A 24,217-nucleotide genomic window follows, 5' to 3' on the forward strand; every position below is an offset into this window, starting at 1 on the left:
TGACAGGGTGCTGACCTCAAATGAATATGAAGATGCTGCACACTGTTCCATTTGAAAGGAATGGTGAAAGAGTGAAAGAGCTGCGCTACCAGGTAAAACTGTACCTTACAGTAAACAGTACAACATTGTGTAGTGATATACAGTACAGTGAGTGCGACCTTTACACATTTGCTAAGGCTGTAGAAAAGATGCAATATGTGCTGTATACATTTGATGTAAGTGTATCTTGTCCAAAATAAAAACGCATGTAATTCATAAAATTCATTTTGTGTCTTCTGTGTGTAGCGTATAATGGAAGTGAACCACCTCAGAGCTTCATCTACATGGATGAGGCTGGCTTCAACCTAACAAAACGCAGAAGGCGTGGTCAAAATATCATTGGCCACAGAGCTACAGTTGACGTGCCAGGCCAACAGGAACATAACCATGGGTGCTGCTATCTCTGAGAATGGTGTGGTAACGTATATTCCCATTATTGGGCCATACAATACAGAGCATCTTGTCACCTTTTTAGACACTCTCTACAGGGATCTCATCCCTGAACAAGAGAGGGATCAGATTGGAGATGACTTGCCAAAGTACATCATAGTTTGGGACAATGTCAGTTTCCATCGCTCCAACATCATCAGGATGTTGGATGCTGGTGCTAGGATGCTGATGGAGTTCCTACCACCCTACTCCCCATTCCTTAACCCCTTTGAGGAATTTCTCTCAGCGTGGAGATGGAAAGTATATAATCGCCAGCCACATACACAGATGACCCTTCTGGCTGCCATTCTTTCCACACTGCATCACAAGAGAAGATATTCGTTGTGATGTGGATGAGAATTTGTGGCCCAACAGACTGGAGCGTCAGGAGGTGTAGGAAGACTGCACTGTAATTCCTACTGCACTGCATATTTTCCCTAAGGAGACTGTCCCGTGTTCACATTTGTCCTTTTGTTTTTTTAGTTTTTTTTCTTTGTGCTCTGCAGTGCTGTCTTTTCCTTTCTGTATCGCAATGACATATGTCAACAAATTACAGTACAAACAATAAAAGAGTCAATGTGAAACTTGTCCAGTCTCTTGCATCAATCTCCCACATACAATAAGGTGTAACCTACAATTACAATTTAATTGTCATCAATATTTTAGCCATCGTTTATATCAGAACATCCCTCCAGAGTACATTCATCATAAAATTTACACACAATATATAAGACAAATGGTATTTTCAAATATGTCAAAAACTGAAAAAATGAGAAAAATAGAGATACAAGGCTTCATTCCCTACAGCAGCGACATAATAACAGGGTAACAAGTGGATTGTGAGCATTGACCCAGATCGCTCACTGCTGCTTCGCCACCCTTTTGACGAACCTGCGATGGTTACAGAGGGTATCATGTGTATCATGTGTGTCTCAACCATGTGTATGTTTGTTGTTGAGGCAGATTGCTTACTGATGCTTTGCCTTATCTGCTCTAGAGAGAGTCAGGTCTGCTGATTGCTGTGATTTGAATAGAATTTTTGTGAGTTAAACCATTTTTGTGTTGTGAAATTTAGAAGACAATCATGCAAACAGCCAACAAAAAGCTTTGGGTTTTAAGGGTTAAGTTGGTTGTGAATGTTGCAGGGACGCTTTAGATCATGCAACTCAAGAGAAATTTAGTTGATGCAAGTTTCAAGAAACTAACAGTGTCATCGTGTAGGACCAGTCTATGGTGCAACTGTCCAGGTGTTGGCCCCATCAACAGAGGTCACAAGTTCACTAGCCATCTGTTGCTAGGAGTCCAGGAGAGCACAGATATCCTCTTTCTCTCTGGGTGGGTATGATGCCCCCCCTCCGTCGACTCTGCATGACACTAGCTAACACAGGTGTCTGTTAGCTGATGTAGCAGAATTGGCAGTTAGCTGATGTAGCAGAACTGGCAGTTAGCTGATGTAGCGTAACTGGCAGTTAGCTGATGTAGCGGAACTGGCAGTTAGCTGATGTAGCGTAACTGGCAGTTAGCTGATGCAGCAGAATTGGCAGTTAGCTGATGTAGCGGAACTGGCAGTTAGCTGATGTAGCAGAACTGGCAGTTAGCTGATGTAGCGTAACTGGCAGTTAGCTGATGTAGCAGAACTGGTAGTTCACTGATGTAGCAGAACTGGCAGTTAGCTGATGTAGCAGAACTGGCCATTAGCTGATGTAGCGGAACTGGCAGTTAGCTGATGTAGCGTAACTGGTAGTTAGCTGATGTAGCGGAACTGGTAGTTCACTGATGTAGCAGAACTGGCAGTTAGCTGATGTAGCAGAACTGGCCATTAGCTGATGTAGCAGAACTGGCAGTTAGCTGATGTAGCGGAACTGGTAGTTCACTGATGTAGCAGAACTGGCAGTTAGCTGATGTAGCAGAACTGGCCATTAGCTGATGCAGCAGAACTGGCAGTTAGCTGATGCAGCAGAACTGGCAGTTAGCTGATGTAGCAGAACTGGCAGTTAGCTCATGTAGCAGAATTGGTTAGTGTTCTCCTCCAAGTGTGTTCAGCTGTATAATTGTGTTGTGTTAGTGGCAGGATGAAGAGCTGAGGCTCAGAGGAAGCCTGTGTTTGCCATGTAACTTGGGGAGTCCTAACTAAACTGGAGAGAAAATAGTGCCCTCACAAAAGTCTGCAAGGCCGCATACTGGCAAACACTCTTTCTGAATTTTAAACTATCTTGTTTTTCAAGTAACTTAATCATCCAAATCAGTAAAGTCCTAAAAGTAAAGGTTCTTGTGTAAATATTGTGTGAAATTAAGAACTTTTAAAGTTTAAGGAACCTTTAACAAGAGAAATTTAAGAGCTTCACTATTACTCTTTCCATTATGAGCAGCACTTATTTCACATGTTTTATGCCTAGTTCAAATCTCTTAAGACCTGAGTCTCCTCTATAAAAATGGTAGTTCTTCCCGGCTTTGTTTTGAGCCATCCACCTTGGCTAAATACACTGCTGACCTCATTTATGCATTTAACTAGGCCCGTCTCTGTGGCTGCTACTCGACTAAAGCAGGTTGTTTACTCCTTTTTCTGGGATGGAATAAAAGGACAGTACATACTGTTACCCCTTGTAACTTATTTCTGTCTGAAACTTGTCTAAACACTTTGCTCACCCTCTGTCGACCAAATCCTCTCTTGGTGACGTGGCTTTGTCGGTTCATTAACCCCTCAAAATCCCAGGCTTATTACATACTAAGGTTTGTTATTTAGTAACTAAACTGACTTCAATACAAACTGATTGAGCTATTTTTAGGTTCTAAAAGAGGCCATTTAAGGGGTACTAAGAGCCTGTGTTTCTTTTAAAATACATGAGTGTGGCCCAAGCTTAGAAGCAATTTTTTGGCAGCATTGTGGTTCAGTTTTGGTCCATCATTCTTGGCAAACTATCTTTAATTGATAGACTCCTGAAAATTAATGAAATTGTCAAAGAGATTCTAGTCAGGAGATGGGCTAGACCATGCAAGCACCGTCACATTCTTTAGAACCCAGTGTTAAGTTATTGTTTACTTCTGGTGCCGGTCCCAAGCCCGGATAAATGGTGAGGGTTGCGTCAGGTAGGGCATCCGGCGTAAAATTTATGCCAAAACTATCATGCGGATCACAAATATGATTGCCATACCGGATCGGTCGAGGCCCGGGTTAACAACGACCACCTCCGGTGCTGTTGACCAGCAGGGTGCCGGTGGAAATTGGACTATTGTAGGTCGAAGACCATCAAAGAGGAGAGGAGGAGGGCGGGTTAAAAGGCAGCGAGAGAGAAGGAAAGGCAGGAGTGTGGAGGTTAGAGTAGGGACTCTGAACATAGGGACAATGACTGGTAAAGGCAGAGAGCTTGCAGACATGATAGAGAGAAGGAAGGCAGATATTCTGTGTGTCCAAGAGACCAGATGGAAAGGAAGCAAGGCCAGGAATATTGGAGGTGGATTCAAACTGTTCTATCATGGTGTAAAGAGGAAGAGAAATGGAGTAGGAATAATCCCAAAGGAACAGCTTGGGAAAAGTGTTCTGGATGTAAAGAGAGTGTCAGACAGGATCATGAGCCTGAAGTTGGAGGTTGATGGTGGAGTATGAAGTATGGTTTGGAGACTGTGGCTCTGTCTAAAAGACAAGAGGCTGAGCTGGAGGTGGCAGAGATGAAGATGCTGAGATTTTCATTGAGTGACAAGGATGGACAAGATTAGAAATGAGCAGATCAGAGGGACAGTGAAGGTGGAGCAGTTTGGAGATAAAGCCAGAGAGGCCAGGTTGAGATGGTTTGGACATGTGTTGAGGAGGAATAGTGGATATATTGGTCAAAGAATGTTGGAGATGGAGCTGCCAGGTAGAAGGAGAAGAGGTAGACCTCAGGTTTATGGATGTAGTGAAGGTGGACATGGAGATGATTGGTTTAAAAGTAGAGGAGGCAATGGATAGGGCAAGATGGAGGCAGATGATCCGCTGTGGCAACCACTAAAGGGAGCAGCCGAAAGAAGAAGAAGACATCGCTTTGATCATGCATCGTTCTATGATGTGCAATGTTATGCTGTGTAATGTGTAATGCTCAGTAACACAGATGTACAGTAGGCATAAAGCTGACACAGAGAGATGTACTTTAGACATAAAGCAGACACACAGATGTACAGTAAATATACAGCAGAACCAGACGTACAGTAGACATAAATCAGACAGAGACGTGCAGCACACATAAAGCAGACAGAGACGTGCAGCACACATAAAGCAGACACAGATGTACAGTGAACATAAAGCAGACACAGAGATGTGCAGTAGACGTAAAGCAGACGCAGAGATGTACAGTAGACATAAAGCTGACACAGGGACATGCAGTAGACATAAAGCAGACACAGATATGTACAGTAAACATAAAACAGACAAAGAGATGTACAGTAAACATGAAGCAGACAAAGAGATGTACAGTAAACATGAAGCAGACAGAGATGTACAGTAAACATAAAGCAGACACAGAGATGTAAAATATACAAAAAACAGACACAGATGTACAGTAGACATAAAGCAGACACAGAGATGTAAACTATACAAAAACAGACACAGCGAGACATAGAGTAGACATAAAGCAGAAATAGAAAGATGTACAGTAGACATAAAAGCAGATACAGATGTACAGTACACATGAAGCAGACTCAGAGATGTACAATAAACATAAAGCAGACACAGACGTACAGTAGACATAAAGCAGACAGAGATGTACAGTAAACATAAAGCAGACACAGATGTACAGTAGACATAAATCAGACAAAGAGATGAACAGTAAAAATTAAGCAGACACAGATGTACAGTAGACATAAAGCAGACACAGACGTACAGTAGACATAAAGCAGACACAGAGATGTACAGTAAACACAAAACAGACAAAGAGATGTACAATAGACATAAAGCAGACACAGATGTACAGTAGACATAAAGCAGACAAAGAGATGTACAGTAGATATAAGGCAGACACAGATGTACAGTAAACATAAGGCAGACACAGAGATGTACAGTAGACATAAAGCAGACACAGATGTACAGTAGACAAAGCAGACAGAGTTGTAAAGTAAACATAAAGCAGACACAGACGTAGAGTAGACATAAAGCAGACACAGATGTAAACATAAAACAGACAAAGAGATGTACAGTAGACATAAAGCAGACACAGATGTACAGTAGACATAAAGCAGACACAGAGATGTACAGTAAACATAAAGCAGACACAGACGTAGAGTAGACATAAAGCAGACACAGAGATGTAAACATAAAACAGACAAAGAGATGTACAGTAGACATAAAGCAGACACAGATGTACAGTAAACATAAGGCAGACACAGATGTACAGTAGACATAAAGCAGACACAGAGATGTACAGTAGACATAAGGCAGACACAGATGTACAGTAGACATAAAGCAGACACAGAGATGTACAGCAGACATAAAGCAGACACAGAGATGTACAGTAGACATAAAGCAGACACAGATGTACAGTAGACATAAAGCAGACAGAGATGTACAGTAGACAAAGCAGACACAGATGTACAGTAGACATAAAGCTGACAAAGAGATATACAGTAGATATAAGGCAGACACAGACATACAGTAGACATAAAGCAGACACAGAGAATTACAGTAGACATAAAGCAGACACAGATGTACAGTAGACAAAGCAGACACAGACGTACAGTAGACATAAAGCAGACACAGAGACGTACAGTAGACATATAGCTGACAAAGAGATATACAGTAGATATAAGGCAGACACAGACATACAGTAGACATAAAGCAGACACAGAGATGTACAATAAGCATAAAAGCAGAAGAGCGGCTCCATATGACGATTTACTTTTGCTCCCCCCATCCTGCTTCTGACCTCTCAGTCTCCAAACATGAATTATCACCATACAGATCTAGTTTAATTTAATCTGACTAGCGCACATTTGGCCTCATTCACCAACCGTTCTTAGAAAGAAATTTCTAGGTTAAGTTGGCTCTAATGAAAGTGGGGGTGCAGGTGTTCCACATGCTCCACTGTCCGGGAGGCTGTGTCTTTGCTGACTCTACACTTTTCCTTCTGGACATATTAGTTGTCGTCTCTCGCTGACTGTGTGCTGTGGCTTCTACAGTGTGTTCTGCTGCGGGTTCTGTTCACTATGCAGTGTGCTGGATCTCTCTGATCTCCTGCAGTTTTCCATCCTGCTGCTGCCTGTTGTGGCTGTGTTGTACTCTCCTTTATTGTCTCTGCGCTGACGGAGAAGTCTCTTGAACGCCGGACCCCTCCGGACCCTCCTGCGTGGGGAAGAGAAATTAATCTATTTTTTACTCTCTCTGGTGTTTGATACTCTATGTAGCTGAGACAATGTCATATCCCTGCTCTCTCTCTCTCTCTCTCTCTCCCTCTCTCTCTGTAGTCTTCTTTTATTTAATCCTTCTTTCTCTTTCACTCTATTTCTCTCTTTCTCTTTGCTGCAATCCTTTATTGTCTCTCTCAGTTCTTTCTTTCTTTTCTACTCTTTGTCACTCTTTTCTTGATCTCTGCCTCTCTCACTTTCTATCTTTTCTTTCTTTCTTTTTACTCTTTCTCTCACTCTTCTCTTGAACTCTGTCTCTCACTTTCTTTCCATCTTTCCTTTTCTTTCTTTTTTTCTTTCTTTCTCTCTCAGTCTCTATCTCTCCTTTTATTCATTCTTTCATGCCTAATTTCTGCACTCCACTGAAACTTAGGCGTTGTAGAGGTTCTCCTCCAACTGGTGGATCTGAGTGTTTCCTGTTCTCCGGTGTGTGGAGATCTAAATCAGACGAAATCAGGAGGTGAAATGGCTCAGAAGAACATGACAGACCCTCGCTGTGTGGAAATTGTGAGGCCGGGTTAGATTGTCTCCTGCGGAGTTCATCTGAACTCTCTCTAATTTAACCCTGCAGGGGCTCATTTAACCCTGGTGGGTTTTTAGTCCCTCAAAAAAAAAAAAAAAAGAAACAAATCTCTCCAAACGTGTGCAGCTGAGATCTGGATAGAGGGAAAGAAGCTGAAGAATTAGTTGGGCTCTGCATCTATTGAGTTCTACAGTGTTCTGGATAACAGCATGGCAGAGGATGGTCACCTAGTGTTAATTGCTGACTTGATTCAGACATGAAGCAGAGAAAACATCAAAATCAAACAAGCACCAAAGAAGCGTTCTGATATTTTACAATGTCAAGGTTTTTTAAAACCAAATACACCACATTCTCCATCAAATTCAAGAACATTTCACCATACAGAGAAGGATTTAAGTATATGGTATAAGTGACTTTACTAAAGAACTCTTGAAGAACCCTCATATTTAATAGTGTAGGATTGGAAAACAATCATATGACACAGAGATATACAGTAGATATAAATCAGACACAGAGAGACATACAGCAGACATAAAGCACACACAGACGTACAGTAGACATAAAGCAGACACAGACATGCAGCAGACATAAAGCACACACAGACGTACAGTAGACATAAAGCAGACAGACATGCAGCAGACATAAAGCAGACACAGACGTACAGTAGACATAAAGCAGACACAGACATGCAGCAGACATAAAACAGACATACAGACGTACAGTTGACATAACGCAGATGCAGAGAGACTTACAGCAGACATAAAGCAGACAGAGATGTGCAGCAGATAAAGCAGACACAGAGATGTACAGTAGACAGAAAGCAGACACAGAAAGACACATAGCAGACATAAAGCAGACAGAGACACGCAACAGACATATAGCAGACACAGAGATGTACAGCAGACATAAAGCAGACACAGAGACATACAGTAGACATAATGCAGACACAGAGATGTGTAGCAGACATAAAGCAGACACAGAGACGTACAGTAGACATAATGCAGACAGAGACATAGAGCAGACATAACGCAGACACAGAGACGTACAGTGTGTCTCTGTGTGATGTGAAAAAGAAAGGGATGAAAAGGGGTAAGGGAGAGGAGAGAGAAGGAGAGAGAAAGAGCCCATAAACATGGATAGTGGAGAGAAGAGTGAGAGAGAAAGAGAGAAATGACAGAGAAATAGAGAAGAACAGACAGAGGAAAAGTGTGATAGAGAGAGAAGGTAGAGAAAAGGCATGTGTGTGTGAGAGAGAGAGAGAGACAGACAGACAGAGAGAGATAGAGAGTAGTGAAAAGCCAAGAGAGTGTGAGATATAGAGAGAGAAAGAGAGAGAGAGAGACATAGAGATAGAGATAGAGAGACAGAGAGATAGACAGAAAGAGAGAGAGAGAGTGAGATAGAAAGAGAATGAGACAGAGAGAGATAGAGAGATATCGATTAAGAGATAGAGAGATAGAGGGAGAGAGAGCAAGAGAAAGATAGTGAGAGAGAGAACTAGCGAGAAAGAGGTAGAGATATCGAGAGGGAGAGAGAGAGATATCGATAAAGAGACAGAGAGATAGAGATAGAGTTAGAGTGAGCTAGAGAGAGAGAGATTGAGGGAGAGAGAGAGATAGATAGAAAGAGAGAGAGCGAGATAGAAAGAGAATGAGAGAGAGAGAGATATCGATTAAGAGACAGAGAGAGAGATAGAGTGAGATACAGAGAGAGACAGGGAGAGAGAGAAAGAAAGAGAGAGATAGAGAGAGAGACAGAACTAGCGAGAAAGAGGTAGAGATATCAAGAGAGAGAGAGAGAGAGATAGAGAGATATCGATAAAGAGACAGAGAGAGATAGAGAGAGAGAAAGAGAGAGATAGAAATAGAGAGAGTTAGAATGAGCTAGAGAGAGAGAGAGATAGAGGGAGAGAGAGCAAGAGAGAGAGAGAGAGAGAGATAGAGAGATATCGATAAAGAGACAGAGAGAGATAGAGAGAGAGAAAGAGAGAGATAGAAATAGAGAGAGTTAGAATGAGCTAGAGAGTTAGAGTGAGCTAGAGAGAGAGAGATAGAGGGAGAGAGAGCAAGAGAGAGATAGAGAGAGAGACAGAATGAGTGAGAGAGTGATAGAGACAGAGAGAGAGAGAGAGATACCGATAGAGACACACACACACACAGAGAGAGAGAGAGAGATAGCGATAGAGACAGAGAGAGAGATAGCGATAGAGACACAGAGAGAGAGAGAGAGAGACACACAGAGAGAGAGAGAGAGAGAGAGAGAGAGAGACACACACACAGAGAGAGAGATAGCGATAGAGACAGAGAGAGAGAAAGAGAGAGAGAGATAGCGATAGACACACACAGAGAGAGAGAGAGAGAGAGAGAGAGATAGCGATAGACACACACAGAGAGAGAGAGAGAGAGAGAGATAGCGATAGAGACAGAGAGAGACAGAGAGAGAGAGAGAGAGAGAGATAGCGATAGAGACACACACACACAGAGAGAGAGAGAGAGAGAGAGAGAGAGAGAGAGATAGCGATAGAGACAGAGAGAGACAGAGAGAGAGAGAGAGAGACAGAGAGAGAGAGAGATAGCGATAGAGACACAGAGAGAGAGAGAGAGAGACAGAGAGAGAGAGAGAGAGAGAGAGAGAGAGAGAGAGAGAGAGAGAGAGAGAGAGAGAGAGATGGAGAAGTCAGTGAGTTTAGGGATTTCTGGGTTTCAGCCTCACTGATTCATCCACTGGGTTCACCTAAAGCAGACAGACCCTCTGGGAGGTGCACGGAGGGGCCTGAGGTGAAGTTAATAAGTCCGGTGTCGTGGAGCGGCAGAGAAGATACAGTGACTCAGCCTGAGCTCACAGCATGTTTACATACATAGTCATTCTGACACTTTTGGTTCTGCAGAGTCTGGCTCCATCTAGAGGCTGTTCAGCAGAGTTTTGAAAACGGTTCAATATAAAAGGGTGCTAAAGGGTTCTTGGCATGGTTCTGTTGTTAGAGTAGTGACATCATAACAATCGCAGAGCCATTTTGGTGCTATATTGAACCATTTTAAAAAGGTTCTATATAGAACACATGCTCCATCAATCAGAAGAATAATTTCACCATGCAAAGAACCCTTTAAGCATGCATAGGGTTCTTTGCATGTTCCTGGTTCTAGACAGGACCATTATCTTTACTAAAGAACCATTGAAGAACCAACTCTTGTAAGAGTGTACTGAGGAACTTGTAGATCAGTGGAGCTTCTTAGTACATTCAGGATCTATTAGCACAGGAACAGATTTTTTTAGGTTCTTTTTTTCTCTTTCTGGATCATTTTGGTCTAAAATGAAATGATAAAGCTCAAAGTGAGAGAAGCAACCAATCATGAAGCAGCACAGACACTGAACCAACACAGCAGACAGAAATTAAGCCCAGAATAAAGGATTAGGGGCTAAATGATAATGACTGAAACAGTACAGAGTAAATAGCAGAATCATTTACTCACTAAAACATTCAGCAAAGTACAAATCCATCCAATTTGAGCATAAGTGCAGGCAATTGAGATAAATGTAACTGCTACCAGCCTCTGCTGTTAAAGTCCAACAATTTTCCAAAAGTTCTACACAATCAAATGGTTAAGATCTAAACAGGGTGATTCCGAGTTGTTTGGTGTGAAACGCTCTCTTCTAAAGAACCTTAGCGAGTCCAAGTGATTCACAGTGGTGGTGATAGGAACCAGACGTCCACCTTTAAAAGCTCCCCCACAGAAACCTATTATATGAGATAGTTATGAATTCACTGCCTGATGTCTGATACACTTTTACGATAGTTTTGAGTAGATTTGGGCCTAAACCATTTAAAAGCCATTCATCGTGGACGGGTACATGTGCTTAGTGTTGTGAGGCAAAATAATCCATAAAGAAAAGTTTTTTTTTTTTTCTTTCTTTCAGATTTTCCACTATTTCACCATCAACATTCCCTAAAACACTCGTGTAGGTTCACTGGTGGTTTTGGATAGTAAATAAAACGTATCTGTGTTGTAGACATTGTGACGGTTGGTTCCTATCAGCACCACTGTAAAAAAATCTGGGTCTATAAGTGTCTCTACAGTGAACCATTTCACACCAAACCACTCTGAGTGACTCTGTTTACATCTCAAAGTTTCATGAATGCAGGAATTGTCTTTAATCCAGTAAAGTTTTTGTGGGATTTTCTGTACTAACCATTCAGAATTTCTAACCTCTAACCTCTCTGTATGCCTGAGGATTTAACAGGCTGCTTTTGTTACCATGCCTTTAAGACTGATATTTGCAAATGAGCTCTGTTCTGATTGGCTGCCCTGTATTGTGCCTAATTTAAATACCAGTTCAGGCTGAAACCCTCCTTTTTACCTTAGTATGTTAGTTCGGATTATGCCTTCAACATGGTGGTGATAGTATGAGGAAGGACCGATGGGCGGAGGGACTCTGAAAACTTGGGCTGGAGTTCTGGGGGGCTTCTGATGTAGCTAGAAGGCCGGACCCCCGTCACATCTGTAGCAGAACTGATATAGGACTGAGGAACAGTGAGGAAATGGGTTGGTGGAGGGAATTGCAAACATGAGGATGTGAATTTCAGCCACGCTCCTCGCCCAAACTTCAGGAAGAGGCTGGAAGTTTTGGCACTCCTTTTCAAATGGCACGGCACATCGTCTACACAGAACACACTACTGCACATTTTAATGAACAATTACTATACATATATTTATATATTGGGGGTAAAAAATAAAAATTTGAAATGTGGCCAGTGCAAAAAGTGTAAAAAGAGCACATTTTATATGTTTCTTGTCTTTTCCAATTAAGGGTCTTAAAAATGTGTTTTTTTTTCAATATTCTAAACTAACTTAATTAAATAAAATAATAAAAAAGAAATTGTGTGCTGTCTCTAGAGGATGCGTTAATAAGGCTGACTATGCAAATGTGTGTTTTGTGACATTACAATTCACACTGGGCTGTTTTTCAAGTCTCCATAAATGAACTGTATGGATCGAAGACGGAACAACTCATACTCAAAAAAAGAAGCCCTTTAAACAAAAAAAAAATTTAAAAAATGAAGAGATTTCCATGTGTGGTATGCACCTGTCCCCTGTGCCCTGATGAGGGCTGTGAGAGCTGGCATGAGGCCCGAGGCCTGAAGCCCACAGGAAACCCATCGTTATCAGCAGGGAGAGAATGAAATGAGGGAGTGGGGGACGGGCGCATGCCACACCATAATATGGGCCCCTAAAGTGAACAGTCATGACTGCATTGCTACAACAGATCTTCTGCAGAGTGAGATGTGCTGTGTGTTAATCTTGCTGTGACAGCAGGTGAGATCACACACACACACACACTGACCCTAATCCAGGTAATGATCTTAGTGTAATTTAGTGACGCTGTTGGTTTACACCCATCTCTCGCTCTCTCTCTCTCTCTCTCTCTCTCTCTGTTTCTCTGCTCTGTCTCTGCCGAGTCATTGTGTTCTGCGGGAGCTCCTGAGATGATGATTCGGCAAAACCACAAGCAGGACGCGCTGCCATCAGCTGTGAGTACACACTTCATGCCAAACATGCAGAGCACTTTGGGTCTCTTCACTAATCTACACCTCTGAGAGATGCAGGGACATTTTCCACACCTCCAAAGTTCAGAAGGTGGTTGATAATTTCTGAAGTAATCAAACCCATTCAGTGGTGTTGAGGTCTGGACTCTGGGGTGGTCAGCCCATTCTTCAGCTTCTTTGTTTCATGTGTCCGTCTCCTTTTCTCAGTGAGGTTCTTCTTGATCAGCTACACATCCATTCAGACCCATAGCATTGAGTGGTCTTCTCACAGTGGAAGGATGGACAGAAACACCTGTGGATGTTTTCAGATCTGAAGCAGCTTGATTTTCTCCTCCCTCTCAGAGATGAAAGCTTTAAGTGCTGTTTATCTGATGGGGACAGTGTTGGTGTCAACCAGGTCTTCCAGGTGGTTGTTAGGAGCCCCAATTTCTCTGGAGCTTTTTCAGCTTTAGAAACTTTTCTGTGAACTTTACCCTTATTTATGCATTTGGATTATATTATATCTGATCTCCTTAGAAATATCTCCTGAAAATGAATAAGTTAATAGCTGGAAATTAAAGAAGTGAAGGGTGGACTTTTGTACAGTTCTGTTTATATTTAGAGTAGACATGTTTCTACTACATAGTCCAGTCTTGTGTTGCATGATCATGTTTAAGAGCACCTATACATGAGCCTAAGGTCACCATGCCCAATGCCAAGTGTCCACTAGAGGGGTATAAAACCCCCAGCATTGGGCTGTTTAGCAGTGGAGCTGTGTTCTCTGGAGCGATGGAGCTCCATCCAGTACCTTTGGCAGTTTGAGTGATCAAGAAGTGATCATCCAACATCAGTACCTGACCTCATTAATGCTCAATCAAATCCTCACAGCAGTGTTCCCACATCTAGAGTAAAGACTGCAGCAAAGGAGGAACAAACTCAATGTTAACACCCTTCGTTTAAGAAGAAACGCTGAATGAGTAGGTGTCCACAAACTTGTGGACAGACAGTGAATATCAGTGTGTGAGTTACTCCTGTTAATCCTGTAAGGCTCAGGAGTGATGGGTTTGAGTGACGTCTCTTTCTCTCGTGCAGGGCATGATCAATCCAGATGATCCGCTCTTGTTGACTTGCCGGGCCAAAGCCGCAATGATCCATCCAGGAAGCCCCAGTGTCCGTCCGCTCTCCAAAAACAACAGACTCTCACTCACACCTGGCCTCCATCTGTCAGCAGCACCTGCCCAAAACGTTTCAGTTCCACTAAAGCCATCTTCATCATCCTCCTGCGCTTCCTCGGCTGCTCTGCCTGAAGCAGAGGAGGGTCTGGAGAGTCAGCGAGAGGCTGAGAACTTCCCCCCAAGGTTCATACTACGCTGGTGTCAGAGCAGATCATAGAAAAGTAGTCTGAGTGTTGAAGAGAATGAAGCTTTATTCACCAAACTTCTTAAGTAGAAATTCTTTCTTAAAACCCACTTACACAGTTTTCACTCTCAGAAATAAAGGTACTAAACTGTCACTGGGGCAGTGCCCTCTTGTTAGTCGGGTGGGACTCTTCAAAGGGTTCATCTCAGTACCTTTATTTCCAACAGTGTAAGATTCTGAACTTCAGCAATGTCTTCTTATTTGGGATTTCTTCTTAGGTACATATTTAAAAAAGATGGTTCTTCAGAGGTTCTTCAGTAAAGAAAGTGGTTCTATATAAAACCATGAACACTCAAAGATCCAATTGCATGATGAAGAGGTTCTTTACATAATAAGGGGGTTCTTCAGATTGATGGAGAACTTGGTTTATATGGTTCCATACAGATCCCTTTTTTGAAAGGGGTTCTATATAGCACCAAAATGGGTTCTTCTTTTGTCCCAGGCTTGACATCATAACAATATCTCAAAATTTGGACTTATTCTGTCAAAAAAATCAGTTAAAGATCAAGAAAATTGTTGCATTTTTTAATAATTAGAATAATTATAATGATCATAAAATGATCAATCTATTATACCATCTAGAAATAGGCAGAAAACTGTCCTTACAACAGTCTTAGAATGAGAAAGATCATATAGATTGTCTGGATTTAAGATACTTTCTAGTTGCCTAGACTTCTCACATTTTTGCTTTGTTGATGCTGTAAATTCTTGTTGCTTCAGCGACTCTTCTACTCCTGTCACAGGCGTCCACTGAAACTGGCGCCCCTGGAGCTCCCCCTGGAGGTGAAGGAGGCTCAGCGGAAGAAGATGCACAGCGTTCAGCAGGAGGCCAAGGTTTCTACGCGCAAGCTGGAGGCAGCGGGGGCTGAGCCGTGTCAGCCGCGCCCCAGGAAAGTGAAGGCCTGTGGGACGGACAGAGTGGCAAAGTCTCCTGCACGACCACCACTGACCACCATCGTGAATCCTTACAAGCTCCAACAAAAAGCAGGCAGATCACTTCTTCCTGTCAATCAGCTCCAGCTGGGTGATGATGATAGGTCGGTTGGGAAGGAGACGGGTCATAAGGAGAGAAATCCTGTTCCTCCAGCCAAATATGCTCATGTATCTCCTGCTGGACAATCCAGTCATGCAGACCAGAAAACTGGCCAATCAGCTTGTTCCGAACAGACCTGTGGCCAATCAGCACTGCCTGTGGTGAGCTCAACTCAGCTTTGCAAAACCGTTACTAGATAAAAGGCAATGAGAGTTAGAAATATGACAATTTTATATTCTTCATAATTCAGTCTTTGAGATGTAAACAGTCATTCACATTGTGAACAGTCAAACAGTGGTGTGGTGTGAAGTGGTTCACTGTAGAGAAACTTACAGACGCAGATGTCTTTACAGTGGGGCTGATAGGAACCAGGCGTCACAATGTCACAATGAGTCCTCTGATGTGTAATGTTGATGATAATAAATCAACTATTTTGTGGACTATTTTATATCACAGCACCCCTGATGTACTGATAGCAGAATTACAGGTGGAAATGCTGTAGTTACAGAAAATTGCTGCCAGCAGAACAGCCACTAGGGGGCCTGCAGAAAGAGCTTAAACCAAAGCAGCTATATGTCAAGGCCGGACTATTCCTATTTCGCCCGTTATATCAAAAGCATGACTACAGAACACTGAAGGGTTTGTAGTGAGCGAGTCCTCAATGAATGGGAGTGAATGGAGCTAAATGGCTAAAAACAAAAAGTTACAATAGCTTCTAATCATTTTTAGAAAGTAGAAGGATGTATTTCACTGCAAAACAAAGAAAACTTACCTGTATGTTTCCGTTTTTTCTACAACAAACGGGTTTTGGGCAGCAGCACGCTGCATTACTGCTACTGAGTGCTGATTGGTTGGAAAGCAGAGCAACTCATTGGCTGTTCAGTTACGTCATGAGCGTACATGAGGCCCGTTTTAAACTCCTGTAATTAGAATTTAAAAGCGGTTAAAAATATAACTGTAGTGTTAAAATGCTTTATGCTGTTCTGTGTTCAGGAAAAGACTATATTACTTCACATTAAAATGTTTAAGCATTTATAAACAATGACTTTCCCCAAATGTTCCCTCTAAACCTGTTTTTTTTTTGGGACTCGCTCGAGAGCGCACAACCCGGAAGAAATTACAGAGTGGAAATTTTCTTCTCTACAAGTTCCCTTTTTAAACTGCCATATTTAAATTGGTTCTCTGGAGAGGAGTGTTCACTCATGTTCACATTATTTGCAGCTTCAGTGTTCAAATATTTGCATACAGTGATATTGAAATTCCATGCTGTAGAATTTTCTGTTGAACTTCAGCCAATCCTCTTTGTCATCTCAGGTCCAGGACACAGGCTGTAGAAGGCGTCCGAGGCTGCGGAGGGCCCCGAGGCTGGAGGAGGATCAGAGTAAATCTGGCTCCTCCACAGGAGGATTATGTGCTGAGGAGGGAAAGCCTGGCCTCGCCTGGACAGGCCCGGGGCAGAGGAGCACTGAGAAGGCCCTCAGAGAGGCCAGCAGAGTGCTGGAGAATGCCTCTCGCCGGAATCAGCCGGGAATAATGGCGATGTCCAGGGTGGAGGAGCCGACAGCTGGGAAGTTCAGCAGGAGAGTGGCTGTGTATGACATCCAGGATGCTGCGCTGTGACCATTTAAACCATTCGACCCTGAACTTCTTTTCCGAAATGAAGGTATTAATAGGGAGTCTTTTCCCCCTTTGCTGCAGTAACAGCCTCTACTCTTCTGGAAAGGCTTTACACTAGATATTGGACCATTGGTGTGAGGATTTTATAGAGCATTAGTTGAGGTCAGGCACCGATGTTAGATGGTCCGTTCTGGACACTCCAACTCATCCTAATGGTATTGGATGGAGCTCAATCACTCCAGAGAACACAGCTCCACAGCCCAATGCTGGGGGGCTTTAGATCCCTCTTGCTAACAGCTGGCATTGGGCACGGTGACCTTAGGCTCATATACGGTTCCTTTGTAGTGTCCCATTCTGTTAATCAATGCTTTTCTATTGAGAATCAAGTTCTTCTTTCTACCTTTCACTCTCCATTTCTTTGTTTTCATATTCTTTTTTGCTCTTTAACTTACTTCCTCCCATGACTCTGAGGGAGAAGCGGCTTAGAAAATAGATGGATGGATGGAACTTACTTTCTGTCTCTTCCACTCTTTCATCTTCTTCTCACGTGACAACCAGCATCACGTGAGTCCAGTCAGAGTGAGATGAGCAGCAGTGAGCAGTGCTAGTTTTTTAATGGCTTTAAAATTATGTCAGACTCAGGAAAACATCCTTAACATGTCCTTACTAAAGAAAGCTGACAGGAAGACGTCATGTTCTGAGACACATAAAATGGATGTCCGTCCCACCACTGTCTTTTAAAGATCAGAGCATAAACTTTGTCTCCTCTGCAGACCAGTTTTTGCTCTTGCTATGTTGAACGGAATAAACTTTCACTGTGATGTGACGAACATTACATTTTCTTAAATACTTACATTTTCTTAAAGACTTAAATTTTCCAATAGGGAATGTAATCAGATACAGACATTTATTAATATTATTCTTGTTTGACAGATTATTTACAGGATTATCCACCTCGAACAATCAGATAGAAACTGTATTCTGAATGGCCTCAATTGGACTAGACTATTCCAACTGAACTACTAGTCAGATTATTAACGGATTACCAGTCAGCATATAAACGTGGCTATTTTGACTTTCCTCATTTTTTCTCATCCCTATTCCACCTTGTTATTTGTTGTTTTAATTTTCTGTTTTTCTTTCTACACTATATTATATATCCAAAAGTGTTCACTCACTCATCCAAATCATTCAATTCAGTTGTTTCAATCACTTCCAGGGCCACAGGTGTATAAAGCCGAGCCCCTAGACCTGCAGACTGCTTCTACAGACATTAGTGAAAGAATGGGTCGCTCTCAGGAGCTCAGTGAATTCCAGCATGGTACCATGACAGGACGCCACCTGTGCAAGTCCAGTCGTGAAATTTCCTCCCTACTAAATATTCCACAGTCAACTATCAGTGGTATTATAACAAAGTGGAGGTGATTGGGAACGACAGCAACTCAGCCACAAAGTGGTCAGCCACGTAAAAAAATGACAGAGCGGGGTCAGCAGATTCTCAGTCGCATAGTGCGCAGAGGTCTTTCTGCAGAGTCAGTCACTACAGACTTCCAAATGTGGCCTTCAGATTAGCTGAAGAACAGCGTAGAGAGCTTCATGGAATGGGTTTCCATGGCCGAACAGCTGCATCCAAGCCTTACATCACCAAGCGCAATGCAAAGCGTGGAATGCAGTGATGTAAAGCGCCGCCACTGGACTCTAGAGCAGTGGAGACGTGTTCTCTGGAGTGACCAATCACGTTTCTCTGTCTGGCAATCCTATGGACGAGTCTGGGTTTGACGGTTGCCAGGAGAACCGTACTTGTCTGACTGCATTGTGCCAAGTGTAAAGTTTGGTGGAGGGGGGGATCATGGTGTGGGGTTGTTTTTCAGGAGTTGGGCTCGGCCCCTTAGTTCCAGTGAAAGGAACTCTTAATGCTTCAGCACCAAGAGATTTCAATTTCATGCTCCCAACTTTGTGGGAACAGTTTGGGCATGGCACCAATGCACAAAGCAAGATCCATAAAGACATGGATGAGCGAGTTTGGTGTGGAAGAACATGAATTAGAGCAAAGACTGCGAGCCAGGCCTTCTCGTCCAACATCAGTGTCTGACCTCACAAATGTGCTTCTGGAAAAACGGTCAAAAATTCCCATAAACACACTCCTAAACCTGGCGGAAAGCCTTTCCAGAAGAGTTGAAGCTGTTATAGCTGCAAAGGGTGGGCTGACATCATATTAAACCCTATGGATTAAGAACGGAATGTTACTCAAATTCATGTGCGTGTACTTTTGGAAATATGGTGTTTAACTCTGCATTTTCTGTCCTTCTCTTTCTCTTTTTCCACACCATTCTGTCTCATCCATTCTTTGTCATCTTTCATTTTCATTTTTATCATTTATCTTGCTATTATTTTCTCTCTTTACACTCCCCCTCCAACCTTTGCAGTACTGTTAATCTCAGTAGCAAACAGGTGCCAATAAGCAATGTAACAGCCCCTTTTCTATTACTCTTCTACTACAGTGTCGGTAAAGTATTACAGTATGTGTAGCGCATTCAGACACAGGTTTGCACTAAAATAGTCTTGCAATTTAAATAAAAAGTAGAACTCTTTTCACTGCCTGTTTTTCTCTCATGATGAATGTGTGAGAAATAAATGCTCTGTATTCCGAGGACACTATGAATTCTACTATGAATTCTACCATGAACTCTACTATGAATTCTACCATGAACACCACCATTAATTCTAATATGAACACCACCATGAACACCACCATTAATTCTAATATGAACACCACTAGTAACTCCATCATGAACACTACCATGAGCACCACCATGGACACTATCATGAACACCACCATGAACACCACCAGTAAGTCCATCATGAACACCACCAGGGACACCATCATGAACACTACCATTAACACCACCAGGAACACCACCATGAAGTCTACCATTAACACCACTAGGAACCATGAACACTACCACAAACACCACCATGGACACCACCATGAACGCCACGATGAACACCACCATGGACACCACCATGAACACCACTATGAAGTCTACCATGAACACCACCAGGAACACCACCATGGACACTACCATGAACACCAGTAACACCATCATGAACAGCACCATGAACACCACCATGAACTCTACAATGAATACCATCATGAACACCACCTTGAACACTATCATGAACACCATCAGAAACACCATCATGAACATTACCATTAGGACCACCATGAGCATCATTAACATTACCATGAACACCAATATGAACACCACCAGGAATACCATCATGAATGTCACCATGAACACCATCCTTAACACTAACATGAACACCACCAATGGACCACCACCCAAATAATGTCTAGATAACTGTGGTCTTGTATTCAGAAACTGATCAATGGTGAATAAGGTAGGCTGATAAACTTTGCAGCAACAGATGAGTTACAGTCTGTAATTCTTCACCACTGTAGTGGACCTATAAGGCTGGGAGAGCTTATGAAGTGTCCAGAAAGTGGAAGTACAAGGTAAGGGGTTCTAATAAAGGGACCAGTGAGTGAGTAAAGCAGAGGGTACGTGGAGCTGTAAATGTTAATAGTATGTTAATAATCTATCTGTCTTAAGTAGACAGTAAGTGGCACTATAAATGTTAATAGGAAAATGTGCCAAATCCACATGAACATAATGTACAGAGAACAGAAATGACTCTCTGTCCTAAACAATTTAATCTGCTTTTACAGTCAAATCACCAACTTCTTGTAAAGCCTTTCAGGAGTTGAGTCACGTGTATTAAGAAGAGAAACCATGAAACATTGCCAGAGACTAATGACCACATCTGAAGCATCTGTTCTGAAACGTCAACCCCCTGTACAGGGCAGGACACAGCCCTGGACTAAAGTTAGCCTGACCTATTGGCCCCTTGGTCTCCTCAATACAACAGTAGACATTAGAAATAGATTCTCGTTTTTCTGCCGTCTGTAGATTTCCTAAACTTGATACTTTTCTGTGCCAGTAAGTCCAAGCTATTCATTATTCAGCAACAGGGAAAAAAACTAATATACACATTTTCCACAGATCCTCTCCACCTTCTTCTCTTTTCTTTTTGTGTATTTTAAATGTGTATTTTAATGTCCACTCTTTATCTTTATTCCAGCTTCCACTCTTTTCAGGAGACTCACTTTCAGTTTCTCTAATAAACCTGCATTTTCCTCACCTCCACAGTTCAGTCTTAGAAGCTGGTTGATGATCTTCCGAAGTAATCAAACCCATTCAATGGTGTTGAGGTCTGGACTCTGGGATGGTCAATCCATCATTCAGCTTCTTTGTTTGATGTGTCCGTCTCCTTTTCTCAGTGAGGTTCTTCTTGAACAGCTACACATCCTTTCAGACCCATAGCGCTGAGTGGTCTTCTCACAGTGGAAGGATGGACAGAAACACCTGTGGATGTTTTCAGATCTGAAGCAGCTTGATTTTCTCATCTCTCTCAGAGATGAAAGCTTTAAGTGCTGTTTATCTGATGGGGGCAATGTTGGTGTCGACCAGGTCTTCCAGGTGGTTGATAGGAGGTCCATCTTCTGTGGAACTCCAGTTTTGGAAATTTCCATTTTTAAGACTTCTGTTTAATGCAAGTGGGTAATCTTATATCTAATCTAGCCAGAAATATATGCTGAAAATGAATTGACTTGTAATTATTGATAGTTTTGGCTAGAAATAGAATGAAGACTGGTGGTCTCTGACATTTACACAGTACTTTATGTGTGTATGAGGCCTGTGAAAACAATTACAGGTTTAGAGGAAGCATGTAGACTGGGGCAGAGAGAGAGAGAGAGAGAGAGAGAGAGAGAGAGAGAGAGAGAGAGAGAGAAAGAAAGGATAGGGAGTGTATGGAGCAGTACACAGAGGAAATCTGGCTTGTTGCATGTTTTGGGGAACAAGAAAGTTAGACAGGGTCAAACCCAAGAGAACCTGAAACGAAGTTGCTTCTTGAAGGAACGCTTCCATGAAAAAACACTGTCCAGGTCATTTGTCTTTACAGCATGATCCAAATGCACATAAATCATGCTGGAAAAGTCAAAGACCTTGTCTGTCAGGATCTTTCTGGAAGATGTGGGCAAAACAAAAACCAAAGGTGGTTGTAAAGAACATGTGAAAGAAAGCCCCCAAAAGCATTATTTTAGTTAATCTACTAATCCACTCAAATAAGCCCTGCGATTCCCCAGAGCCATGCAAGTCATCATTACTCCACATTCCTCACCGCTCCACTCAACTGGGACGTGTGGCATCTCCACAGCTGTGAGACACAAAGAGAAAGTCGTAAGTGTCCTGTCATTTTGGGGAACCATGTGTCAAGGTGAACAGTTGTCTAGCATGTCTAGTGTCTTTTTAGGGGCACTCACGTACCCCTAAATTGAGTCCTAGCACCCCTAAAAATAAAATTAAAAAGTAATTTTTTTGTTGTTGTTTTTTTTAAAGAAAACAGATGTTGATCTCTGATAAAGGTCATTCAACAGAAATGACCACTTTTTTATCTGCCCATAGGTGTCACTGGTGTTACTGACCATCACTGTTGTTACACATAATAAAGGTAACCCCAGTGACGCTTTCGATGAAACATGCATTTTACAAAACGGCTGTTGCAGAGAATCAAACCACATGCTGTCAATCATGGAACATCCACCCAAATATGTCATTTAATCCATTTGTATTACATTTTTTTCACAGTTACCTAAGAAAAAAGTAGGTTACAGCATTGACTTCAGCTAAAGGCTTCATACGAAATCATGAGCTAATTGAGAAAATCTCTGATAACTGAACGGACACAGTGGACTCAACCATGTCCAGGTAAAAGGAAGTCGAGTGATGTCATCAGTGTGACATTTTATTTAAAAAAAAAAAGTTTTTTTGTTATGCAGTAACACCAGTGACATGACTCCTGGAGACGACTTTCATTATACGTTAATGGTTGAACATTCTATGTTGTCCCCACTGAAACAATCCCAACACTACCCAAACTTCAGCAGGTGTTTCAGTAGTGACGGTTTCATTACTCACAATTTTAGCTCATTTTTGAGCAGAACTCAAAAATACTAGCCAGTACATGACCAGCAAACACAGCTTTGAACAGCTGTTCACACAAAAACCATCATATTTTTCATTAAAACACAAAAATCTTACTCAATTAAAAAAAAGTGTGTTTCAGTAGTGACAATCCTTAATGTTCCACACTGATTTTAAGACTTTTGGACACAGACTGCTCACCATGAGGGACATGGATGAAGTCTCATTTCCTGCTCTAAAATGCAGGGGGTGTGGCTAAAATAAGGCTCCACCTATAGATTAAAACTGTGTTTTGGTAGTGACATGAAAATGTGGGATAGCATTTAAAATTTTTTTTTCAATTTTTACTTAAAAATAAAACTCATGATAAATCTAAATCTTTCCACTCCATTTTAAAAGAAAAAAAACATAAAAAATACACAAAGAAAATTTTAAATGTTATTCAAGATTTGGGACAGAAACCGGCCAATAAAAAGCACTGATTTTGCATATACTTAATTTATTGCCATTTCAATTGTTACCTTGAGTTTCAATAGATTCCACCATAATCCTTGTAAATATCTAAGGTCTGAAAACTTCATTTATTATTATTTTTTTTTTCTAAGCGTGAACTAATTGGTTGAACATTACAGTCCATAAACAAAACTTTTATTTTAGCGGTCAGCCAGAGCATATAGCCACAGCTGAAATTAAATTAAAATTAGGCTTCAACATGAGGTCAGAGAGCAGATTTACATGCAAATTGGCTGAATGGTGTGGATTTCCACCATTTTCGCACAATTCTGCCCATTTTTAGGGGCTTCAAAGTAATTGGACAAATGCACATTGTTGCTACATTAACAAAAGACGTGATATCAATCCAGTGTTGACTTCCATTTTGAAACACGTGTGTAAATGCTATATTTCACTGATGTGGATGCCGTGACTCAACGCATCACTTTTTCAGTGAGTCCTTCAGAATTACTGTTTCTAAGCATCCCACGCACCACAGCAGGACTGGGGCAGGTCCTGGGTGGTTTACCCCTGTGGTTGGGTAAGGCAGACCAGGGAAGCCAAGAAGAGAGGGAGAATAGCAACACGTGGAGGTAGAGAGGGACAGAAAGAATGAGAGTGAAGGATGAGAAGGAAAAGAGCGACAGAAATATCCGAGAAGGGTCGGTCTATAATTGGCGAGGTCCGTCAGTCCCCTTTTTTGATGTCTGTTGGGCAGGGAAGGGCAG

At 42.0% G+C, this 24,217-nt stretch overlaps 1 protein-coding gene across 1 annotated transcript; it reads left to right on the top strand.

The window, feature by feature from the left end:
• Nucleotides 1-12,843: 12,843 nt before the first annotated feature.
• Nucleotides 12,844-17,427, top strand: LOC108438241. The gene is made up of 4 exons (XM_017715939.2): nucleotides 12,844-12,887; nucleotides 13,974-14,239; nucleotides 15,044-15,494; nucleotides 16,648-17,427. The coding sequence occupies exons 1-4, from the start codon at nucleotides 12,846-12,848 to the stop codon at nucleotides 16,951-16,953; spliced, it is 1,065 nt and encodes a 354-aa protein (XP_017571428.1). The 5' UTR covers nucleotides 12,844-12,845; the 3' UTR covers nucleotides 16,954-17,427.
• Nucleotides 17,428-24,217: the final 6,790 nt, after the last annotated feature.

The sequence above is a fragment of the Pygocentrus nattereri genome, chromosome 11 (genome assembly GCF_015220715.1).
Source record: "Pygocentrus nattereri isolate fPygNat1 chromosome 11, fPygNat1.pri, whole genome shotgun sequence".
Classification (NCBI taxonomy): domain Eukaryota; kingdom Metazoa; phylum Chordata; class Actinopteri; order Characiformes; family Serrasalmidae; genus Pygocentrus; species Pygocentrus nattereri.

What these genes read in the sequence shown, in the direction of transcription:
- LOC108438241 (XM_017715939.2), top strand. Translation starts at nt 12,846, where the DNA reads ATGATTCGGCAAAACCACAAGCAGGACGCGCTGCCATCAGCT. An exon ending in AGGACGCGCTGCCATCAGCT is followed by an intron (nt 12,888 to 13,973) that starts GTGAGTACACAC and finishes TCTCTCGTGCAG; the next exon opens with GGCATGATCAATCCAGATGA. An exon ending in GCCAATCAGCACTGCCTGTG is followed by an intron (nt 15,495 to 16,647) that starts GTGAGCTCAACT and finishes TTGTCATCTCAG; the next exon opens with GTCCAGGACACAGGCTGTAG.